The sequence below is a fragment of the Limanda limanda genome, chromosome 22, assembly GCF_963576545.1.
Source record: "Limanda limanda chromosome 22, fLimLim1.1, whole genome shotgun sequence".
NCBI lineage: Eukaryota > Metazoa > Chordata > Actinopteri > Pleuronectiformes > Pleuronectidae > Limanda > Limanda limanda.
The window spans coordinates 4,319,807-4,344,174 of NC_083657.1; the positions used below are offsets into that span (position 1 = coordinate 4,319,807).

General features: G+C 41.9%; 2 protein-coding genes across 3 annotated transcripts; both read right to left on the bottom strand.

The window, feature by feature from the left end:
- Positions 1–870: 870 nt before the first annotated feature.
- Positions 871–16,141, bottom strand: LOC132996288 (uncharacterized). Its single transcript, XM_061066631.1, has 22 exons — positions 16,047–16,141; positions 15,329–15,398; positions 14,811–14,915; positions 14,520–14,624; positions 14,241–14,345; positions 14,015–14,148; positions 11,943–13,722; positions 11,638–11,811; positions 11,392–11,562; positions 11,001–11,047; positions 10,319–10,837; positions 8,411–8,453; positions 8,011–8,018; positions 7,540–7,603; positions 7,351–7,455; positions 7,082–7,183; positions 6,782–6,912; positions 4,710–6,489; positions 3,848–4,021; positions 3,598–3,771; positions 2,552–2,598; positions 871–2,440 (listed from the first exon to the last, which is right to left on the bottom strand). The coding sequence occupies exons 2-22, from the start codon at positions 15,388–15,390 to the stop codon at positions 1,917–1,919; spliced, it is 6,354 nt and encodes a 2,117-aa protein (XP_060922614.1). The 5' UTR covers positions 15,391–15,398; positions 16,047–16,141; the 3' UTR covers positions 871–1,916.
- A 901-nt stretch (positions 16,142–17,042) lies between these two features.
- Positions 17,043–21,947, bottom strand: LOC132995924 (endothelin-1 receptor-like). Of its 2 annotated transcripts, none has more exons than XM_061066168.1 (8): positions 21,861–21,947; positions 20,886–21,702; positions 20,484–20,611; positions 19,984–20,182; positions 19,252–19,404; positions 18,780–18,913; positions 18,570–18,678; positions 17,043–17,689 (listed from the first exon to the last, which is right to left on the bottom strand). In XM_061066168.1, the coding sequence occupies exons 2-8, from the start codon at positions 21,510–21,512 to the stop codon at positions 17,642–17,644; spliced, it is 1,398 nt and encodes a 465-aa protein (XP_060922151.1). In that variant the 5' UTR covers positions 21,513–21,702; positions 21,861–21,947; the 3' UTR covers positions 17,043–17,641. The 2 variants fall into 2 exon arrangements, with proteins under 2 accessions (XP_060922151.1, XP_060922149.1); XM_061066166.1 differs by having other exon boundaries at positions 17,043–17,733.
- Positions 21,948–24,368: the final 2,421 nt, after the last annotated feature.

A 24,368-nucleotide genomic window follows, 5' to 3' on the forward strand; every position in this document is an offset into this window, starting at 1 on the left:
CTCTGTCTTTTGTCAGTGAAATTCAAATTCATTGGTTTTATTGTCATGACTGATTCACGCAGGTCTCACATTCAAACTCACTTCGTACAAACACACAACCACGTTTAACAAGCGTCTGTCATGAAGATATTTATAATTCATTTCAATTGAGCCACAGAAAAGAAGGAGAGTTATTAAGGAGAGTTATTCTCCCATCATTGTCATGTTTGGATGACAAGTTTTCTTCTTGGAGAGGACAGCCCAGGAGCCCCAGGGGACAGGGGACACTGGGCCACAGCCTTTGTGATAAATTATAGAAAGACACAAAATGAAAGCTGGACAAAGGATCAAATAGAAACGAGGATATAAAACAATAAGAGAACAATAAAAAAAAAGTTGCTGAATGACCCAAAAATAATGTACAGTAAAACTGAAGATGCTGAATTATGACGAAGCTACAACAAAACAATTTAGGTTTGAGGGTGAGGAGGCCCCACCCTCCCTCCCAGCGTCTGAGGGGCGACAGCTGGGACTCGCTGCTCTCAGGCGGCCCCCCCCCCTTCACTGTCAGCCCATCATCAACACATGACGTTGTGTTCATGTGCACATGAACCAGACACAGATCAAACTGTGACGCTGGCCCAGGGAAACAGTCGCTCATGCACAAATACAAATTGTAAGAAATGTAACTTTTCTGTTCTCAGAGCAGATTTAAAGGTGTTGTTAGCTTTTTTATACTGTATTTACATAAATAAAAACGCACAATATAAAGTATTGTTTTTTCTTTTCCTGAATATAATATAAATATCAACTGGAGTTTAAAACAACTGAGACAAGTTTTTAGACAACAATGGAAATTAATGTTCTAACAAAAACAAGGAAAACAAAGAGAAAGATATAAAATGTTTATTAAACCCTTCTTTACCAAAACGATACAAACTGCAGAATTTAAACCACTCGCAGTACAAAGCCAATACAATATATTATATAAATATAGATTATAAAATACAAGATACCCATTTCAGTAGTTATAAAGAACCCTCACCCCACTAATTTGAAAATATCAGCATTCTTCATGTGTGACATCCTCTGTTCTTAACCCTCAACAACAGTGAGGAAAAAATTAAAAAAATAAAACTTTTAACAGGGTAAAAAGAACGTAGACACCTCAGTCACATGTGAGGATCCCTCTTCCAGGACGGACAAAAGTGCAATATTTGCCATGTGTAAAGGAAAATATCAGAAAGATACAAGTATTTGCAGCATTGTTTAGAATAAACACTTCGTAGCTTAATGGAACGTTAACGATTTGATGGAATATTATAACTACAGGTTATAAAATACAAAACAGAAACAAGATAGACATTTCAGTAGTTATACAGAACCCTCAACCCACTAACTTGCAAATATCAGCTTTCTTAACACTACAAATGCTCAAACAAGCCTCTGGGCCAGTAGGTGGCGATCAGGTCGCTATTAATGCTCTTTACATTATATTACATTTAGCTGACGCTTTTATCCAAAGCAACTTACAATAAGTTTATTCGACCATGAGGGTACGAACCCACAACAACAATCAAGAAAGTGCAATTTTGACGATCTGTCAGAAGCTAGAAAAGAAAGCTGTGATCAGAGTAACATTGAGTGAGGCACATCACGCCTGTGACTAAATGGTAATGTAGTGCTGAGATGCTAAATACAGCTGATAACTTGTACTTAGACCTATAGCATAAACAAAGCATCAATGAGCATGCATTGTTTTTGAAAATCTGCACTTTGGAAGGCACTTGTAAAAAATCTCCAATGTAGAGACTTAAAACGCTGTTTGGACAAGAGGCCCAAACATAGTGGAACAACTTTATTAGTGTTGACAAAGCTCTAATCTACACACTTGATTAGTGTTGCACATGAACGAGGTCAGAGTTTAGTCACAGTGGTTAACAAAATAATGCAGAGGAATGAGTGCGGAGTTCGACAGCGGGATAGAGGGGCTCACTGAACGTGGTTCTGAAGGTATGGAGGTGAACCCAATTGTTGGTTTGAACTCTGTAGAAGGACAGACTTCCACCCGGCCAATCCAGGTACACTCCCACCCGACTGGAGCGCTGACAGAGGGAGGATACATTGACTCTCTGGCTGCAGTGCAGAGTGTAACAACCCTCATCGGAGCAAATCAGACTCCAAGACTTGTCGTTGCATCCCAGCTTGCAATCGTCCACATCCCCACTCCTGCGAGTGGGTTTGTATGTCACCCCAATGTTGAAGGGCTCTGTCACTTCCACCTCCCAGTAGCAGCACCCATCCAGACTCTGCTCACACAGCACTTGTGGGCACTGGTCAAACCTCTCTGGGTGAGGGCGATGTGACTTCTGCTCTTCCCCCCAGGTCACCTTCCTGTTTTCTTCAGACAGGCGGAGGTTCTTATGAGCTGTGTTGGGGTCAAACGTGAGCTCACAGGCATCTGAAGGTAAGAAAAGGTATAATTTCATGTTATACTCAATCTGAAATCCAGGGTCTCATTATGTTCCTTGCAAAAACCTGACAATACAACTATAATTCTACAGAAACTTACATTTCTTGAATCCTGGTATCATCCTTTGACTTCCACAATGATCAAACCTACGGAGGAAAATGAGGATTAAAAACCAAGAACACTCCAAAACTTCCAACATCACTTCTCTCAGCTCAGGAGAAAAGCTCAAGAACTCAGCTGTGCACTAGTTGTACATTTGCCAAACCCAATTTGTAAAACCTCTCCTGCTCATTACTATGGACAGGTAGTGTTTGGTTTTTGTCCGATACCCGTACTTAACCGATATGAACTGTTAACAAAAGTTTACACTATACTTAAATCATTACAAATAAATACAAAACACACACACTCTGACTCGTGACTCTGACTTCGGTGCCATCACTCAGAGACCCCCATGTCTCCGCGGCTGGGGCTGTCGCAGGCAGGCTTCGGCCCGCCTTCGTCCCCCAAAATGCAGCCGCTTTTGTGAAACCTTTCTCGGAATGGTCTTTGAACCTCCCGCCCCCAGCCTTTCCAAGCCAACCCAGAGCGGGTCGCGAAGCACCGCCACGGAGGAAATGCGCCCGGCGGGTGCAAGCCAGTGCCGGGGAGAGGTCTCGCGAGGAGATCCTCCCACACCTGCACAGAAGCCCTGACACATGCGTAACGCGGGCAGCGTGGAGACAAGAGTTTGTCCACCGGCAGCCGCGCCCGACTCATGCGGGGGGAGGACAGGAGGCGCCCCTTCCCGTGAAGGAAGGAGTGGAAGTATGAGGAGGCGGGAGGAATGAAGACCTCAGTCTTCAATTGGCTCAGGCACCGAAATAAAGCACAGAAATCTGCGTTGCATTTCGGTCCATGTAGATACCGGTTGTATTGGAACAGGTGCCATATTGGAACCGGTTCTTGGTACCCAACCCTACTCATTACCCACAGTATCTTGAGAATCGCAGCGTTAAATTTGCAGGTTGTTGGTCACCTGACCAACTTGTAGGTCGTTGGGGTCCCTCAACCTAACATGGTTAACTGCAGCAGGTCAGATTAAGAGCAAAGTCCTGAGCTTTTCTGTGAACCACAGAACAGAATGCAGCAAGGATTATAATTACTTGAGAATGCTGAGTTTGTATTTTGGATCTTGTTTCATCGTAGAGAGAAGGTCGATTCCTGACGCTCCTGGATCATTGTAGCTCAGGTTCAGTTCTTTCAGGTGGGAGGGGTTGGACTCCAGAGCCGAAGCCAGATACTCACATCCAGTCTTTGTCACCAGACAACCTGACAATCTGACACAACACAGAATTTAGTTAATCAGCGGGTTCTTGCTGCTCTGAATGGATGTTAAGAAGATCAAATGTGTACCTCAGTGTTTTCAGTTTGCAGTATTGACTCTTCAGACCATCACAGAGCAGCTTAACTCCTGAATCTTTCAGGTCATTGTCGCTCAGGTCCAGATCTCTCAGAGGTGACCAGGGAAACGTGAGACCAAAGGCCACATGCTCAACGAACTCGGTCGTCACGTTGCAGGATGAGAGTCTAGGGGTAGATAATAGGGTTATAAGATTAGGAAAGAGGTGAACCCATTTAGTCAGTGAGTTTAATGTCCCTGTTTCCCACACTGCACATTCACCTCCTGAAAATATATCCCATGGCACAAAGAACAGAGCAAGAAACAGTCCACATTCGTAAACAGCAACAAGAACTAGGAGGGACATCTCAAGCCTTTGACATTGACAGACGGTAGAGAGCTGGGTAGGCAATGGGATGTCTCATTCAGAGCTGCAGATTCCAGGCTTTTACAGAACCGGGCCCTGTCGCACCTTATCGACCTCAACCTGTGTCGTGATGGTATGTTTAAAAGGCGGCAGTTGACTGAATGACTGATTTCCTGGTCTACTGAGGTTTCGATGCCAGTGAAGGCCTTTCAGTTGAGTTCAGAGAGGTTGTGGGGGGACTTATTACTGGGCAGCAGTCACATGTGTTGAAGTATCAGGTGGAACAGTTTAGTAGGGTGGTTTGGAGGATACTTTGTACAACAGTAGAAGATTTGGGAGACTAACATAAGATATGAATAAAGAATATACACAGGAATGCCCTCCCTGTCGCACTTATATCCAACTATCTCATTGGGAAAACGTATAAAAAGAAGAAGATCAGCGAACACTCCGCAGGAGTGAAAGACATACTGAAACCAGATTATCTTACATATAATGAGTAAACTTACATGGCCTTTCTGCTGCTCCTCACTGCTGGTATCAGCCTCTTTCTGCCCTCATCAGATGTGTTGTAACTCTTCAAGTCCAACAAATCCAGATCATTCTTCGAGATCTGCAGCATGTAGGCCAGAGCAGAGCAGTGCAGAGGAGACAGCTCAGGTTTTGAACCATATTCTGTCTTCAAATATTCCTCAATCTCTTCTTTGACTTTCTGGTCTCTCATTTCAATCATGACCCTGAAAAGGATGATGTTACCTTCTGGAGAGATGGTCTTTCTCCGGATGGATTTCAGGTAAGTTAATATTTTCTTGTTGATATCTTGGCTTGGGTCCGGCAATGTTAGGAGACCCTTAAGGACTCTCATATTAGCTTCAACCAGGAGGCCCAGGAGGTATCGTAAGAAGTAGACCAGGTGGCAATTCTTCTCCTTCAACACTATCTCAACTGTGACTTTCAGGAGCTCAAGTAAAGTTAGTTCTTTGTCCTTCAGTTTCAGGAAGTCGTTGAGCTCTGTCGTTTTCTTGTTCATGAAACAGTCATAAACGTAGAGAGCTGCAAAGAACTCCTGAATGGTCAGATGAATAAAGAAGAAAACCTTTCTATGGGAAAAGACATCTTCCTCCCTAAGAACTGAGGTGCAAAATCCAGAGAGGATATATGCTTCTTCTTTGTCAATGCCATAGGCTTCCAGGTCTTCCTCATAGAAAATGAGGCTGTTCTTCTGCAGATGATCAAATGCAAGCTTGCCGAGTTTCAGAATAAATTCTCTCTGTGTTATCAGAACGTTTTCCTTGGTCTTCTTGTCAATTTTTCTGTTTCTGTGTTTTGTCAGAGCAAACAGGTAATGTGCCATCATCTCTGTCAGAGTTTGGGGAGTTTCAGCGTTCTTGTCTTCAGCAAACACTTCCTGGAATAATATGGCAGAAATCCAGCAGAAGATTGGTATCTGGCACATAATTTGGAGATGTTGTGAAGAGTGGATATGTGAAGTGATCCTCTCAGCCAGACCTAAGTCATGACTAAATCTCCTGCTGAAATATTCACTTGTTTGTGTATCATTGAACCCTCTTATCTCTGTCACCATGTCGACACACTCTGCTGGGATCTGACTGGCTGCTGATGGACGAGAAGTGATCCAGACTTTAGCATCCGGGAGAAGGTTACCCTGGATCAGGTTTACTAGGAGAATATCCAGAGATGTTTCTACCCTCAGAGATGTTTGCCTCTCAAAGTTCTCAAAGTCCAGTTTGAGTCTGCTTTCATCCAGGCCGTCCAGGATCACTACAACCTTGGTTTTGGCATAAAGCTCTGGACTTTCCAAATTGCCGAGTACAGGGTGGAAGTCGATCAGGAGCTTGTGCAAACTTTTATCGCCTGAACTCAAATTCAGCTCTCCGAAAGGAAAATAGAAAACAAAATCAATATCTGTGTTTGTATCCCCCTTGGCCCAGTCGTAGATGAATTTCTGCACAGAAAAAGATTTTCCAATCCCTGCAAGACCTTTCGTCAGAACTATTCTTTGGGTTTTCTCATGACCAGACGAAGATCTGAATATATCCTTGAGGTTCACTGTATACTTAGACAATGAAGGCATTTTCAATTTACGTTCCAGCTGACTGAACTCATGCTCTGCTTGTTGCTCTCCGATCTCTCCAGCGGTGATGAAGAGTTCTGTGTAGATGTTGTTCAAAGAAACCCGATCGTCACCAGTACCTTCAGATGTGAAGGTAAATTTTTTCCGCATTTCTTCTCTAAAATTATCCTTTAATTTGAAGAGATGCTGGAGCCCTGTAACAAACATGTGAACAGTTGCAATAATATACATTAAATTAATAGCAGATCATTTTAGCTCAGTTGTGAAAAATCCCGAGCAAACTCAAAATCCTGACTTTGAGACTTTGGGCTCTCAAACATACTAATTTGAAAGAGAATCTAATTTCTTTTATCACTGAGAGAACCTGGCATGAACCAAGTACGTTGCCCTTCCCACCTCAATGTTACTGACTTATATCTCATGTTCGGATTGATAATGAATGACCTTGTTATTAGAATTAGTTGTGGTGAAAGAATTCAAACTTACCGGTATCATCTCTATGGCTTTGAGATAGTTTTTGACGTTTCTTTTCACTCGTCGGACAGGAGGAGTCCGACTCATCCCAGTCTGACGTGAGACGTTTGCATGACAGGCTGGGTGGTTCCTCACTCATCTGGCTGTAAGCAGTGAAACAAATGGCTCATTATTGGCCAAAGTGGTCACTCAAACTAAACACATTTTCTTGAAATACCTTAATAGTTATTTATTTTAAAATAAATTCTTCTTCAGTTTTGGTTCAAATTTGTGTGTGGACATGACACAGAATTCATTTAAATGTAGAATTACCTTTCAGGACTCTCCGCTCCTAGGTCAGGTGGTATGCGCATGGATGCATCACTCCTCCAGGAGACTCCACCGGGACCCAAGGACCCATCCGTCGTGTGTGAACTACAAGAGGAGAGATTTGCTTTATTTGGTTACCAACACTATAAAACATTTTTTTCCTGTTTTGATATTTAATTGCATGACTGCGACAGACAGCGTAACCTATGTCCAGCTTGGCCAAGCCCATTTGAGGATATACTTTAATTAAAAAACACTAAATGTAGAGTTACCGTTCAGGACTCTCAGCTCCTATGTCAGGTGGTATGTCCATGGATGCATCACTCCTACAGGAGACTCCACCTGGACCCTGGGACCAGTCTGTAGTCGTCTGTGAACTACAAGAGGAGAGAGTGGACAGTCACTCACCAACTACAACCTCTTTCACTGCTCTTTACTCATTTTCCTGTCATGATATTTACCTGATTGATGACTCAGGGCTGGAGGCTGCAGCACTGTCACCCAACTTCCTCTTTCTACTCATTTCTGCTGCTGAAACACAAACACACGTTTCCAAAGGCTCCAATGTTCATGATGGAAGAATTTCTAAACCTGGCTTTACTGCCCCCTGTGGTGACAGCACGGTACTGTCTCTGAAGAAGAACAACCCCCATGATCCTGGTTGTCACATCCGATATAAAGGCTCAGACTTTAACACGTTGCAAAAAAATAAAACAGTAAAAATACAGATTCCTCGTGACTTTGTACGTTCAGTTTACTTTGTGACAAAGTTGAGCAGCTGCGATCTTTGTAAACACGTCAGCAGAGTGACGCACTAAGAAATACGCACACACAAACACACACACAGAGGAGACGCACACACGCAGACACACATAGACACACACAGAGACACGCACACGTTAATAAACACCTTAACAGGCAGCTTAACTTACTTTGACGTCAGAAAAACGTTTTTCTTCTTGTTTCCAGAATCTGTCCTGACGTGAGGCAGCTGGACGCCATTTGTCCAAAATGTCCTCTGTCCTCATATTTTCACTTTCAATTTGACACGACAGGCTTATAAAACAGGGTTTGACACGTGATGACTTCCTGTTAATTCTGTGTAGTCTATATTTATACAAAAATACTAGTTAATGAAAAAAGGACAATTGTTCTTATTGTTCCTTATGAGAGAGAGAAATTAATACAATATCATTGTATCATATTACATAATATCATCCTGATACATTATTCTGACATTAGCTAATCGAGTAATCATTCTGGTTGTTACAATTTTATTCTTAAACTCTTAAATTGGTAGTTTTCTTCAATATGGCTGTAACTCCCTCGTACCTTTGAGACTTTGAGTTGTTGGAGTCCTGAGATTTCTCTGAAACTTACGACACACACATTGTTTTTTTACACTTGACGTGTAGATTTATTTTGAATTAAAGCCACACATTGTACAATGCTAGTACATAAAGTCCATATAATTCACGAGAAGTAAAAAAAAAATGAGTTTTTAAGATAACTTTCAATCATTAATCAATCAAATTTTATTTAGGCCATATTTACAATTTTACTACTTGTCTCATAGGGGTTTAACAATGTGTGACATCCTCTGTCCTTAACCCTCAACAAGAGTAAGAAAAAAATGACACATTTTTTTTTTAACAGGGTCAAAAGAACGTAGACACCTCAGAGTCACATGTGAGGATCCCTCTCCCAGGACAGACAGAAGTGCAATAGTTGCAACGTCTTAAGGTAAAACATCAGAAAGATACCAGTCTTTGCAGCATTGTTTAGAATAAACACTTTGTAGCTTAATGGAATGTTAATGATTTGATGGAATACTATATCTACAGGTTATAAAATACAAAACAAAAACAAGATACACATTTCAGTAGATATAAAGAACCCTCATCCCAATAATTTGAAAATATCAGCATTCTTCATGCGTGACATCCTCTGTTCTTAACCCAAAATTAAAAAAACAAAACTTTTAACAGGGTAAAAAGAACGTAGACACCTAAGAGTCACATGTGAGGATCCCACTCCCAGGACGGACAGAAGTGCAATAGTTGCCACGTGTAAAGGAAAAAATCTGAAAGATACAAGTATTTGCAGCATTGTTTAGAATAAACACTTTGTAGCTTAATGGAACGTTAACATTTTGATGGAATATTATAACTACAGGTTATAAAATACAAAACAGAAACAAGATACAGATTTCAGTAGTTATATAGAACCCTCAACCCACTAACTTGCAAATATCAGCATACTTATTATCACTACAAATGCTCAAACAAGCCTATGGGCCATTAGGTGGCGATCAGGTCGATATTTATGCTCTTAACATTACATTACATTTAATTTAGCTGAAGCTTTTATCCAAAGCAGGATTCTTCATGTGACATCCTCTGTTCTTAACCCTCAACAAGAGTAAGGAAAAACAAAAAAAACACATTTTTAACAGGGTAAAAAGAACGTAGACACATAAGAGTCACATGTGAGGATCCCACTCCCAGGAAGGACAGAAGTGCAATAGTTGCAACGACTAAAGGAAAACATCAAAAAGATACCAGTATATGCAGCATTGTTTAGAATAAACACTTTGTAGCTTAATGGAATGTTAATGATTTGATGGAATACTATATCTACAGGTTATAAAATACAAAACAAAAACAAGATACACATTTCAGTCGTTATACAGAACCCTCACCCCACTAACTTGCAAAAATTAGCATACTTATCACTACAAATGCTCAAACATGCCTCTGGGCCAGAAGGTTGCGATCAGGTCGATACTTATGCTCTTTACATTACATTTCATTTAGCTGAAGCTTTTATCCAAAGTGAAAGCATTCAACCATGAGGGCACAAACCAGCAACAACAACTTTCAAGAAAGTACCATTTTGACGATCTGTCAGAAGCTAGAAAAGAAAGCTGTGAGTAACATTGAGCGAGGCAGATGCCTGTGACTGAGCGGTAATGTAGTGCCCTGATGCTAAATATAGCTGCTAACTTGTAATGAGACCTATAGCATAAACAAAGCAACAATGAGCATGCCCCAACTGATTTTGAAAATCTGCACTTTGGAAGGCATTTGTCTATGATCTCAGTTTAAGACACTAAAACCCTGTTTGGACAAGTGGCACAAACGTAGTGGTACAACTTTAATAGTGTTGACAAAGCACTAATCTACACACTTGATTAGTGTTGCACATGAACGAAGTCAGAGTTTAATCACAGTGGCTAACAAAATAATGCAGAAGAATGAGTGCGGAGTTCGACAGCGGGATAGAGGGCCTCACTGAACGTGGTTCTGAAGGTATGGAGGTGGACCCAATTGTTGGTTTGAACTCTGTAGAAGGACAGACTTCCACCCGGCCAATCCAGGTACACTCCCACCCGACTGGAGCGCTGGCAGAGGGAGGATACACTGACTCTCTGGCTGCAGTGCAGAGTGTAACAACCCTCATCGGAGCAAATCAGACTCCAAGACTTGTCGTTGCATCCCAGCTTGCAATCGTCCACATCCCTGCTCCTGCGAGTGGGTTTGTATGTTACCCCAATGTTGAAGGGCTCCGTCACGTCCATCTCCCAGTAGCAGCACCCATCCAGACTCTGCTCACACAGCACTTGTGGGCACTGGTCAAACCTCTCTGGGTGAGGGCGATACGACTGCTGCTCTTCACCCCAGGTCACCTTCTTGTTTTCTTCAGACAGGCGGAGGTTCTTATGAGCTGTGTTGGGGTCAAACGTGAGCTCACAGGCATCTGAAGGTAAGAAAAGGTGTAATTTCATGAGCAATGATCTCAGTAATGTAGCTTAAAGGTCACTGCTGGCACCATTAAGCGTTATACTGAATGTGAAATGCAGGGTCTCATTATGTTCCTTGCAAAAACCTGACAATACTACTATAATTATACAGAAACTTACATTTCTTGAATCCTGGTTTCATCCGGTGACTTCCATAATGATCAAACCTGTGGAGGAAAATGAGGATTACAATCTTCCAACCAAGAACAATCCAAAACTTCCAACATCACTTCTCTCAGCTCAGGAGAAAAGCTCAAGAACTCATCTGTGCACTAGTTGTACATTTGCCAAACCCAATTTGTAAACCCTCTCCTGCTCATTACCCACAGTATCTTAAGAGTCGCTATGTTAAACTTGCAGGTTGTTGGTCCCCTGACCGACTTGTGGGTCGTTGGGGTCCCTCAACCTAACATTAGTCTGGTTAACTGCAGCAGCTCAGATTAAGGGCAAAGTCGTTACCTTGAGCTTTTCTGTGAACCACAGAGCAGAATGCAGCAAGGATTATAATTACTTGATATCGCGCTTGTATTTTGGATCTTCTTGCAGCTTAGAGAGAAGGTTGATTCCTGACGCTCCTGGATCATTGTAGCTCAGGTCCAGTACTTTCAGGTGGGAGGGGTTGGACTCAAGAGCCGAAGCCAGATACTCACATCCAGTCTTTGTCACCAGACAACCTGACAAACTGACACAACACAGAATTAGTTAATCAGTGAGTTCTTGCAGCTCTCAATGGATGTAAAGAAGATGAAATGTGTACCTCAGTGTTTTCAGTTTGCAGTATTGACTCTTCAGACCATCACAGAGCAGCTTAACTCCTGAATCTTGCAGGTCATTGTTGCTCAGGTCCAGATCTCTCAGAGGTGACCAGGGAAACGTGAGACCAAGGGCCACATGCTCAACCCGCTCTGCCGTCACGTTGCAGGATGCCAGTCTAAGGGTAGATAATAGTTAAAAGATGAGGAAAGAGGTGAACTTATTTAGTCAGTGAGTTTAATGTCCCTGTTTCCCACACTGAAAGACATACTGAAACCAGATTATCTTACATATGATGAGTAAACTTACATGGCCTTTCTGCTGCTCCTCACTGCCGGTATCAGCCTCCTTCTGCCCTCATCAGATGTGTTGTAACTCTTCAAGTCCAACAAATCCAGATCATTCTTCGAGATCTGCAGCATGTAGGCCAGAGCAGAGCAGTGCAGAGGAGACAGCTCAGGTTTTGAACCATCTTCTATCTTCAAAAATTCCTCAATCTCTTCTTTGACTTTCTGGTCTCTCATTTCAACCATGGCTCTGAAGAGGGTGATACTACCTTCTGGAGAGATGGTCTTTCTCCGGATGGATTTCAGGTAAGTTAATATTTTCTTGTTGATATCTTGGCTTGGGTCCGGCAATGTAAGGAGACCATGAAGGACTCTCATATTAGCTTCAACCAGGAGGCCCAGGAGGAATCGTAAGAAGTAGACCAGGTGGCCATTCTTCTCCTTCAACACTATCTCAACTGTGGCTTTCAGAAGCTCAAGTAAAGTTTGTTCTTTGTCCTTCAGTTTCAGGAAGTCGTTGAGCTCTGTCGTTTTCTTGTTCATGAAACAGTCATAAACGTAGAGAGCTGCAAAGAACTCCTGAATGGTCAGATGAACAAAGAAGAAAACCTTTTTATGGGAAAAGACATTTTCCTCCCTAAGAACTGAGGTGCAAAATCCAGAGTGGATAGATGCTTCTTTTATGTCAATGCCATAGGCTTCCAGGTCTTCCTCATAGAAAATGAGGCTGTTCTTCTGCAGATGATCAAACGCAAGCTTTCCCAGTTTCAGAAGAAATTCTCTATGTGTTATCAGAAAGTTTTCCTTGCGCTTCTTGTCATATTTTCTGTTTCTACGTTTGGTCATAGCAAACAGGTAATGTGCCATCATCTCTGTCAGAGTTTGAGGAATTTCAGCGTTCTTGTCTTCAGCAAACACTTCCTGCAATAATATGGCAGAAATCCAGCAGAAGATTGGTATCTTGCACATAACTTGGAGATGTTGTGAAGAGTGGATATGTGAAGTGATCCTCTCAGCCAGACCTAAGTCATGACTAAATCTCCTCCTGAAATATTCAGTTTTCTGTGTATCATTGAACCCTCTTATCTCTGTCACCATGTCAACATACTTTGCTGGGATCTGACTGGCTGCTGATGGACGAGAAGTGATCCAGACTTTAGCATCCGGGAGAAGGTTACCCTGGATCAGGTTTACTAGGAGAGTACCCAGAGATGTTTCTTCACTCAGAGATGTCTGCCTCTCAATGCTCTCAAAATCCAGTTTGAGTCTGCTTTCATCCAGGCCGTCCAGGATCACTACAACCTTGGTTTTGGAATAAAGCTCTGGACTTTCCAAATCATGGAGTACAGGGTGGAAGTCGGTCAGGAGCTTGTGCAAACTTTTCTCACCTGAACTCAAATTCAGCTCTCGGAAAGCAAAATAGAAAACAAAATCAATATCTGTGTTTGTATTCCCCTTGGCCCAGTCGTAGATGAATTTCTGCACAGAAAAAGACTTTCCGATCCCTGCCATGCCCTTCGTCAGAACTATTCTTTGGGTTTTCTCTTGACCAGACGAAGGTCTGAATATATCCTTGAGGTTCACTGTATGTTTATACAATGAAGTCATTTTCAATTTACGTTCCAGCTGACTGAACTCATGCTCTGCTTCTTGCCCTCCGATCTCTCCAGCGGTGATGAAGAGTTCTGTGTAGATGTTGTCCAAAGAAACCCGATCGTCACCAGTACCTTCAGATGTGAAGGTAAATTTTGTCCGCATATCTTCTTTAAAATTATCTTTTAATTTGAAGAGATGCTGGAGCCCTGTAACAAACAAATGAATAATTGCAATAATATACACTAAATTAATAGCAGATCATTTTAGCTCAGTTGTTGAAAATCCCGAGCAAACTCAAAATCCTGACTTTGAGACTTTTGGCTCTCACACATACTAATTTGAAGGGTAATCTCATTTCTTTTATCACTGAGAGAACCTTGCATGAACCAAGTACGTTGCCCTTCCCACCTCAATGTTACTGACTAATATCTCATGTTCAGATTGATTATGAATGACTTTGCTATTAGAATTAGTTGTGGTTACAGAATTCGAACTCACCGGTATGATCTCTATGGCTTTGAGATAGTTCATGCCGTTTCTTTTCACACGTCGGACAAGGGGAGTCCGACTCATCCCAGTCTGACGTGAGACATTGTTTACATGACAGGCTGGGTGGTTCCTCACTCATCTGGCTGTAAGCAGTGAAACCAATGGCTTCTTCATCAGTTTTGGTTCAAAGTTGTGTTGGGACATGATGCAGAATTCATTTTAAATGTAGAGTTACCTTTCAGGACTATCAGCTCCTATGTTAGGTGGTACGTGCTTGGATCTATCACTCCTCAAGGAGTCTCCACCGGGACCCTCGGACCCATCTGTTGTCTTGTGTGAACTACAAGAGGAGAGATTTGCTTTATTTGGTTACAAACACTATCATTCTTTTTTTTCCCTGTAATGATATTTAATTGCATGACTGCGACAGACAGCGTAACCTGTGTCCAGCTGGGCCAAGCCCATTTAAGGATATACTGTACTTTAATTAAAAAACACTTAAATGTAGATTTACCTTTTAGGCCTCTTCTCTCCAATGTTAGGTGGTACGTGCTTGGATCTATCACTCTTCCAGGAGACTCCACCTGGACCCAGGGACCCATCAGTTGTCGTCTGTGAACTACAAGAGGAGAGATTAAACTCTGAATTTCCTTTAAGCTCTGTCTTTGGTCTCCACCTTCATTTTCCTCGGTGGGTGGGGGGAGAAAAATGGGGAGTAGAAGAGAGATGGGTGGAAAAGAGGGGAGAGAACAGAGGGGGGGAGGAGAAAGTGAAAGAGTTTGGACATGAATTCATGTAGAGTTACCCTTCAGGACTCCCATCTCCAATGTTAGGTGGTACGTGCTTGGATCTATCACTCCTACAGGAGTCTCCACTGGGACCTTCGGACCCACCTGCTGTCGTGTGTGAACTACAATGGGAGAGATTGAACAGTCACTCCCCAACTATACATCATATATATGTGCATTAATAAGACAAAACAAACGGTTCAGGAGAATCGTTGACTTTGGCAATAACAAGAAGAACCATAGAGCACTGAGCAGTTGCTAGAAAGTCACTGGGGGGTTTCTCCTCATATGAAAAACCATGGCACTGTGGGAAATTAGAGAACCAGCTGTGAACCCAGCATTTACACACACTGGCTTTGATTCAATCTACTGGACACTAGAAACAATTAGGATTTCACAACATTCTCCAACATATGAACTGATTATTTGCTGTAAAAAAAAAATCTTGCTGCGTGCAGACAGGAGACAAGTTACAGTTGTGCGCTGCTAAACCTCTTTCACTGCTGTTTAATTATTATCCTGTCATGATATTTACCTGACTGATGACTCAGAGCTGGAGGCCGCAGCGCTGTCACCCAACTTCCTCTTTCTACTCATTTCTGCAGCTGAAACACAAACAGACGTTTCCAAAAGCATTTGAGTCTCATGTCAGATCAGACCAAGATTACTTCATACTTTTTATATAATTAACATCATGCTTATTGTTATTTCTAACTATTTTAGCTGCATTACAACGTCATTTAATACAGTACCTTTGTATTTTGTTCTACACTTTTTTAAATTAATCCCTGTTCTGTTTATTTATTTGTATTTATTGATTTGTGTGATTTAATTTGTCTGTAGTTTGTTTATGTTTCAGTTTAGTTCTTGCTGTTTATTTGTCTGAATGTAAAAAATAGTCAAACATTATCTGTCCCTGGCTTTACTGCCCCTTGTGGTAACAGCGCGGTACTGTCTCTGAACTATAACCCCTCTCATGATCCTGATCTCAGTCGCGTGGACAAAGTCTGAACCCGTTTTTTTATCACATCCGATTCAAAGGCTCAGACTTTAACACTTTTCAAAACAATAACAAAGTATAAATCCAGATTCCTTGTGACTTTGTATCTTCGGTTCACTGTGATCTTTATAAACACGTCAGCTTTGTGACGCACTAAGAAATACGCACACACACAGAGGAGACGAACACACACAAACACACACACACAGACACACACACGTTCATAAGCACGTTAACGAACAGCTGAACCTACTTTGACGTTAGAAAAACGCTTTTCTTCCTGTTTCCAGAATCTGTCCCGCGTGAGGCAGCTCAACGCCCTATGTACAAAATGTCCTCTGTCCTCATACTTACTTTCAGTTTCGATTTCACACGATATGCTTATAAAACAAGGTTGACACGTGACGACTTCTCTATTTAATTTTTCAAAAATACTAGTTAATAATGAAAAACAAGAAAAATTTAATGATTGCTCCGAGTGAGATAGATAAATTAATACAATAACATCTTATTATACTTTATCATATCATCCTGATACATTATTCTGACATTAATTAATCAACTAATCATTGTTGTTATTACAACTTTATTCTTAAACTCTTAAAATTGTAGTTTTCTGCAATATGGTCATAACTCCGTTGTGAGACTCTGAAACGACGCACATTCTGTTGTTTACACAAGACGTGTTGATTTATTGTGAGTGACACTAAAGAACCACAGACGTGTGAAACCACAGACGAAGACTCACTTCCTCTGAAGACACCAGCTTCACCCCAACAGCCACAGGAACTTCTTCAAAACACATTCGCTCTGATGCCCTGTTTCCTTCCTCAGCTGCTCCGGCTCTGTTACCAGGCAACGCATTCCCCTCCTCCTCTCTGTCGTCATCAGTCACGTGTTTGGATCCACAAACAGGCAAATTTAATTATATTATAAAGATGTGGCACAGATGATGTCCAGATGTTGTGATGTGGAAACATCTGCATGATTTATATCCACTCCATTTCACTTCACTTGTTCATTTGCTCCGACTCACTGATGTTTACACCTTTATATAGAAGCAGGGATTATTCATATAGAGCCTGTCGCTGCACACATTTACTCCATTCATTCTGGGAATATCATTTTGTTTTCAATTATTTATATCTCTCACATTATATATAAATCCTGTTCTCTATAAAGTGCTGTTTCATCCATCTCCACACTGTCAGCATAAGAAATAATTACATTAGCTTTTTAACACAAAACAGACCTTCACATAAGAATATGAATTTATTGATAAATACTTACATGAAAGTTAAGAAAACAAACAAACACACAAAGGACATTTAATATTCATGATATTTCATATACACATTTTAAATATTTTTGTCAGTCAACCTCTGACCTTTACACTTCTCTAGTCCCACTTGTAAAACTGATGAATATCAATAATCAATATCAGCATTAATCAGTTATTTATCAACTCAGCAGGTTACTGCTGTGGGTGTTATGACATCTATCTGCCTCTGGGAGGTGCTAGTGGATTACCAAGTCTTTTCTGTCTTATAATAAGCAGAGATGCTGAGAATTATTTTACATATAAAACTTTATAAATACATGACTAGCAAATATCACTGCAAGCTGAACACATTAGCTTTCACTTCATCAGTATCCAGCCCTCCACCCAAAAAAACTGCCTCTGATCACAATATGCAAGAAAGCATGTGAAGGGAGGTGTCCACATACTTTTGACCATATAGTTCATAATATATTAATATAGAATTATGATGAGAAGACTAATAATGAGCATTAGAGGCCTGATGTGTCCGTCAGTGCAGGTGTTGGACGTTTGCTCTCGCTCAGTGTTCAGGGTGTTTGTACTGCAGACTCGTCCCATGGTGGAGAGGCATCAGACTGTTAGAGACAGGGCCAGAATAAAAACAACAACACAGACAGGACTGGAGACAGAGGGATGGGGGGGTGGGAGGGGGTGGAGAGACAGGGGGTGAGTCGGATTAAAGGGGAACTCCAGCGATTTAAATTTGTTTACTTCAATAAAGTTGAGAGATTCAAGAAAAAAGTAACTTAATATCGAAAAAAACAAAGGAATTTTGGTCCCTAATAGTACAGATCCATAAATGATGTGGCCTACATTTCCCATAATGCAACTCTCCTATTCAAACACAGGCTACGTCAGCACTGATGCACACAAAACCAAAAGGATCTCCTAACACACCTGAAAACAAACAACACTATCATGTACACTGGTCACATGATCGCTGCACCTCCTCTTTTCAGCCTCTGTCTCAAACACTAGCTCCTGTCTCTTTAAAACCCTCCCTCTGATAAAGTCTGCTCTGATTGGCCCGCTGGTCCACTCTTCTGTGATTGGTTAACCCCTTCCAGCGCAAGTAGGACCTGTCGGGCTCTTGTTTGACCTGATTTCGTTAAAGGGGCGTGATGAGGAATCACAGCTAGACGACTCACGAGTGGTTTAAAAGTGAAGTATCTCCTTTAAAGTCGGTGGAGTGCCCCTTTAAACCAATGTCACTGCTCTCTTCCTACAGGTCAAAGGTCAAGGATCTCTTTCCCTGAGGTATTTTCACTCTCACAACACAAGATAGTGTCTTTCAGTCTGTGCCTCCTTGTCTCCCTCTCGCTCTCTTATCTCATGTTATCGATGTCTCACGCCCCCTTTGACCCTGTGGCCACGCCCCCTGATGTCCCTCTTGTCTCAGCTGCTCGGACTTTTACCATCATCAGAACCTCTAAAAGACACAAACTCAGTTTTTACCTTGAAGCAGTTTTTGAACTTCTTGGAGACGAAGAAGAGGATGATGGGGTTGATGCAGGAGTTGATGGTGGCCATGTTGATGCTGAAGTAGTCCAACACCAGCAGGAAACTAGAGCATCAGAAGAAGAGCACGTGACATGAAACCACTCTTCACAAGGGCCCAGAAGAGCAAAGAGGTAGAACTACATGGTAGATAATACGGTCACCTACTTTAAGAAGTCACAGCGACGAGCATCATGGGATCTATAGATGGTTTTCTTCAGCAGTCGACTCAGATGCAGTGGGAACCAGCACAGAGCGAAGATCAGCACCAGACAGAAAACTGCTTTCGCTACTTCTCTACGCTGGAGAGGGAAAGAGGATCTGAAATGACTTCACATGCTTCACTCTGTTTTTACTGGTACTGACGAACCAAAAGTCACGAACCCTGTTTTAAAACCACAAGAGCTAATGGTTGAAACTAAATCAAAGTTAATGTCTTTGCAGATGATGCAACTGTATTTTTGGTTTTACAAAAAAAAACAGCTGTAGATGTTCTTGTGTTGCACATTTTCCAGTGGAATTCTTGACGATATTTCTAGCAATTGAAGCTGTGTATATGTCTGTGTACTTGTGTGTGTACTTGTCTGTGTACTTGTGTGTGTACTTGTGTGTGTTCTTGTGTGTGTACTTGTGTGTGTACCTGTTTGAGTTGCTCGCTCAGTGAGAATTTCAGACTTCCTTTCTGGTGTCGGAGCATCTCGCAGGTCATCAGGCCGTAGAAAATCACAGAGCAGATGAGAGGGACGCAGAAGTAGAAACCAAACAACCACCAGTCCTTCGCTTCCCGGTAGAACTGGACCAAACAGGAACACACACGTCAACAACATGGAGGAGGTAACACAACTCAGGATCAAGATAAATCAGGTCTCACATTCTTTACTCTACATATTCCGGTCGAGACTCTGAGTCTTTGGAGAGAAGAGTCTCCTCAGAATCAAGTGGGTGTGGTCAAAATGTTTTGAAAGGTCCAGTTCTAATGAATAAAGCCTGATAGCAGGTCAGCTGACCCGGGATCAGTTTCCAGGGCCTGGACGCAGTTTGTTGACTTCAGTCGTAAACAGGAAATTATGTTATAAACTGTCTGAACTAATGAGACCTCGCCCTGAAACAACCAGGATCAAACCCTCCAGACGGGTTTATTCTTCACACATGAAATATTAAATTATATAACTGAGAGTTAACAAGTTGATACTGTTATTGAATTTTCAGGCCTGGAAATTCTATTTTACGTCTAAACTCCAAACAAATATATCTAAAACTCCTTTTTAAGAGTGCAGATCATTTTTACTGCTGCTGGCAAACACATGTGCACAAACACATGTGCACAAACACACGTGCACAAACACATGTGCACAAACACACACACACTCACAGCCAGAAAAGGCGTCCTGGGCTCCAGCATGCAGGTGGTGATGGTGACGTTGTTGTATTCGAAGTTGACCATGTTGAAGCCGACCGCCTCCGGCACGGCGAGCACGAGGGACAGCACCCAGATCGCCACTATCTCCACCGCTGTTACCATGGGAACACCTGTGCCCTGGACCCGCGACCAGGACACCACCGCACGATACCTGGGGACAACAACCGGAACTTTTCAAACCATGGATCACTCTTTCAGCCATGTAGACGTATAATTATTGCTATTAGTACTCGTGATTATATCTGATTTCAGTCTTTATGAGAAGAGAAGAGCTGAAGCTGGAGAATCTGAGTGTAAGCAGCAGCGGTTTGAGTGCAAGAGCAGAGTTTAGAGTGAGAGCTTTACAAAATCTGAAAGTGAGATCAATAAATCCTGCTCTCAAACTGAAAAAAAACACACTCTTTAATAAAGATAAGGGGGGGGGGGTCCTCAGACGTTGGTGTGTACGTTACCTGTCCACACTCAGCACACACAGGTTGAGGACGGTGATGCCGACCGAAGCTTTCTGCAGGAAGGGGAGCAGTTTGCAGAGGAAGAGGCCGAACACACTGTCGGCAAAGGGCCACCGCATCATCAGGAGCTGCACACACACACACACACACACACACACACACACACACACACACACACACACACACACACACACACACACACACACAGAAACAAACACACACACACACGGCTTTAACAGATTATCACAGTTTCAGAGTGTGTGCAGAGCGTTATCTCGTCTATTTTTATGTGACACTCGGCTTCCTGACTGAGACACACAACACACACACACTGATAACACAGGAAGCTGAATGCAACCAGCTTCTTATCACCAGCTTTATGAGAACAAACTACACACACACCTTGTAGATGTTGATGGGGATGTCGATGGCGATGTAGATCAGGTCTCCCAGGGCCAGGCTGGCGATCAGAGCGTTGGGTCCGTTCCTCATGCTTTTGTTTTGGCAGATGATCCTCAGCAGCGTGGCGTTTCCAATGATCCCCACAGCAAAGATCACGCAGGACATCACCGTGTTGATGTACTTGAAGGCCACGTTGATTGACGTCACGTGGATACACCTGGGGGGCGACGCTGGGACCTCGCGAGCGGATGCAGACGAGTTGGTGGACGGCGGGGGGGGATTCCTGTCGTGCTTGTGTCTCAACTTGCTGGAGTGCTTCAGCTTCTCGAGGTCCAGAGGCACCAGAGGCTTGTTCACAGTCTCTTGCACCAGATGTGGGTCTCGCTCTGGGGTCTGGATCAGATTCTCTGCTCCGGGTCGCAGAGGTGAGTCGGTGCTGTGGAAATCAGACAGGTCCGACATCACCACTTCTGATGGAGATGAGAAGTTACTGTGGCAACCGACTGGAGGAGCGAGCACCAAGCACCAGACAAGCAGCTGTGCGATAAACACCCAGGGCTTGGATGTAGATCTGGAAGTGAATCTGGGTCCCATTCCAGAACCCTGATCCGATCCACCTGAACACATCCTGGGTCCTGCTGCGACTCCTGAACCAGTTTCTAGAGACTGAAGTGCTCAACTGATTCTACGACTGAGCCGGATCCGAGTCCAGAATCCAGAATCCCACGACTGTAACTCCACAATCAGCCACAGAGTCAAATCTAGAAGTTCTAAACGTTGTTGGTGGTTCTCAGATGAAGTTTGATGATTCTGGAATCTGAGACAAGTAAAGAAAACAGGTGGTTGGTTTGGAGGATCCACTTCACAGATATGACATTGACATTGTGCTCATTGCAAAACTACAACTAATGAATAAAACCTTGAAAAATTAAATAAGATAACAGAAATGTATATGTTATAATTGATGACTCTCACCTGTGGATGTTTCTCTGTCTCCTTCTGGAAGTTGTTATTAAATTAAAATCATTTTTCTTCAGTGTAAACAAGAAGAACAGAAGAAGAGAGGAGTGAGTCCGGCTGAGACAAAACTAAAAAGGTCGAAGTGACGGAGCTGAGTTTTAACTTTCTGTCTCTCTCTCTCTCTCTCTGATCGCCCCCTCCTCTCCTCTTTCCTCCCCCTGAGAGTGTCACCCCCCTCACCTCCTCTCTTCTTACCTCCTCTTATCCTCTTTTTCTAAATGCCTGTACACACAAGAGAGAAGACTAAGAGGATGAGAAGAACATTTTAAATTTAAATACATTGAATATTAACTAAAGATAATAAAGACTGATGAGTATGGAGACAATTTTTATCCGTGAGGGAGTAAAAACATAAAACTTGAGGCTAAACCTAAATTGTAGAAAGTCAAAATCACAGTGATAAGATTGAAAATTATAATAAAAGGTTAAAATTTGAGGATGACATTATAAAAATGGAGATTTTGAAAATGACGCAGAAGTTGTTTGAAGAAAATGATTCCACAGTTTACGACTCGTCTCCTCTTTCAATCGGTTATAGTGGAACAACTCATAAACACATGAGGTGACGTTAACACACACACACACACACACACACACACACACACACACACACATGTAATTGAAACCAAGCCGTGTTTTAAACCAATTTTCCCTTTTAGACTTCCCTGATGAAACGATGTTGTGGAAACAGTCAAACAATAAAATTAGTTCCTGCGTCTGAACGACAAATTCACTTCACTGGAGTGTTTGAACACAAAGTGAAGCCAGACTCAGTTTACTACTCCGAGAGTTTCCCGTTTGTGTTTGAAGCCTTTTTACTGTAACTTGTTTCTGATTGAAACAACAAGTTATTCAATCTGTTGTGAGGAGTTTCTCAGACGTCACAGGGAAGTACTTGTGTTTATTTAATGTAAGAAAGGTGCCAAACTCCTAGTGTCTGTGTGGCTGTTCTCTGGCTTCAGATGGGAATCAGGTTAAATCGAGGGCTTTAAACTAAATGTGGGTCTGAATGTCGGAGTCAGACTCTTCTTCAGGATACGTGATCGAGGTTTAAACAACTGTCAGCGACACGCAGCCTGTTCTCCCTGAATGGGACGCGTCCGTGTTGTGTTTACACATCTGTTTACACATCTGTATCTGTGTGTGGCTGTGAGGCTGCAGTGACCTCTGACCTTCTGTCGGGCTGACGTCACGGCTGTCTGAGTGACTGACTCTCACTGCAGATATTCCTCTGTATGTGTGTGTGTTTGTGTGTGTGTGTGTGTGTGTGTGTGAAAACGCAGAGATAAACAAAGGAAGGCTCTACGTGACTTCAACCATGCAGGATTTATACTTTTACTTGTTTGAGTTTTCCTCCAACGCCGTGGGAAAAAAACTAAATGTGGGAAATCATTAATCAACAGACGAGCCCAGAATAAGACCAAACAAATACAAATGCTGATAATATAATACCATATACTAGATTTGGAAAGATTTAATGAAAATAAATACTCAAAGAGATATAGAATAAATAGAAGAAAAGTGTCAATAAAAGGGGCTAAAAACATTATTACAAATATTAACAAATTGAATACAATTTCAAACAGATGCAATAAAATAATTTGTTAATGACTTAAGCTTCTTTATTATCGGTGCGTGTTACTCTCACATTGAATCTGGTGCCAGATGAGAACGTTTGAAGAAGCAACCGAGACAAAGAAAAAGGGAATAAGATCATTTTGTTAATAAACTTACATTTATTTGACTGCTTCCTGATTTAATTACAGAGTGGAAAAAGATAAATGTTGTAAGCGTAAATACTTGTTAAACACTTGAAAGTGTCACTTTATGTTTTTCGTCGCCACAAGTGTAAGAAAAATAAAACATGGTTCGCTTCTCGCTTTTCACGAGCGACGCTGGTTAATGAACAAATGAAGCTGAAGAACAAACGAGTCCAACCAGAAGCAGATTCTCAGACAGGAAACAGCCGCTGCAGATCTCCACCACCAACATGGAACTTTACTACAAACTCTTTGATTCCATCACCACAGAGTTTCCGTCGCTGCTGTGGTGAGAAGGAAAAGATTCCCTCCAAACATCTGAAGAGAAACGTGTGTGTTACACCGGCAGGAAATCTTATTGCTCCTGCAGATGCTTGATTATTGTGTTTGTGAATCATTTTCTTTCACCCGAGTACGATTTAAATATCTGGACTCCTCACTAGGTTCCATTTGAGAATTGATTTTCAGGTTGTTTTTGGATATTAAAACTCTTTCGTGGTGTAAAAATTGAGCAAATGTTTTTTTTTTAAGATGTGAACTGACGTGAGTGAGGAGCAACTTTTAAGATTAAATATGAACAATGTTCAAATTATATATATTCCACATAGACTACTATAGAATAACAATAATAAATGTAGAATTGACAAAAAAAAAACTTAATAAAAGGCAGGACTGGTTCCATACAGCACATGTGGACATAAAA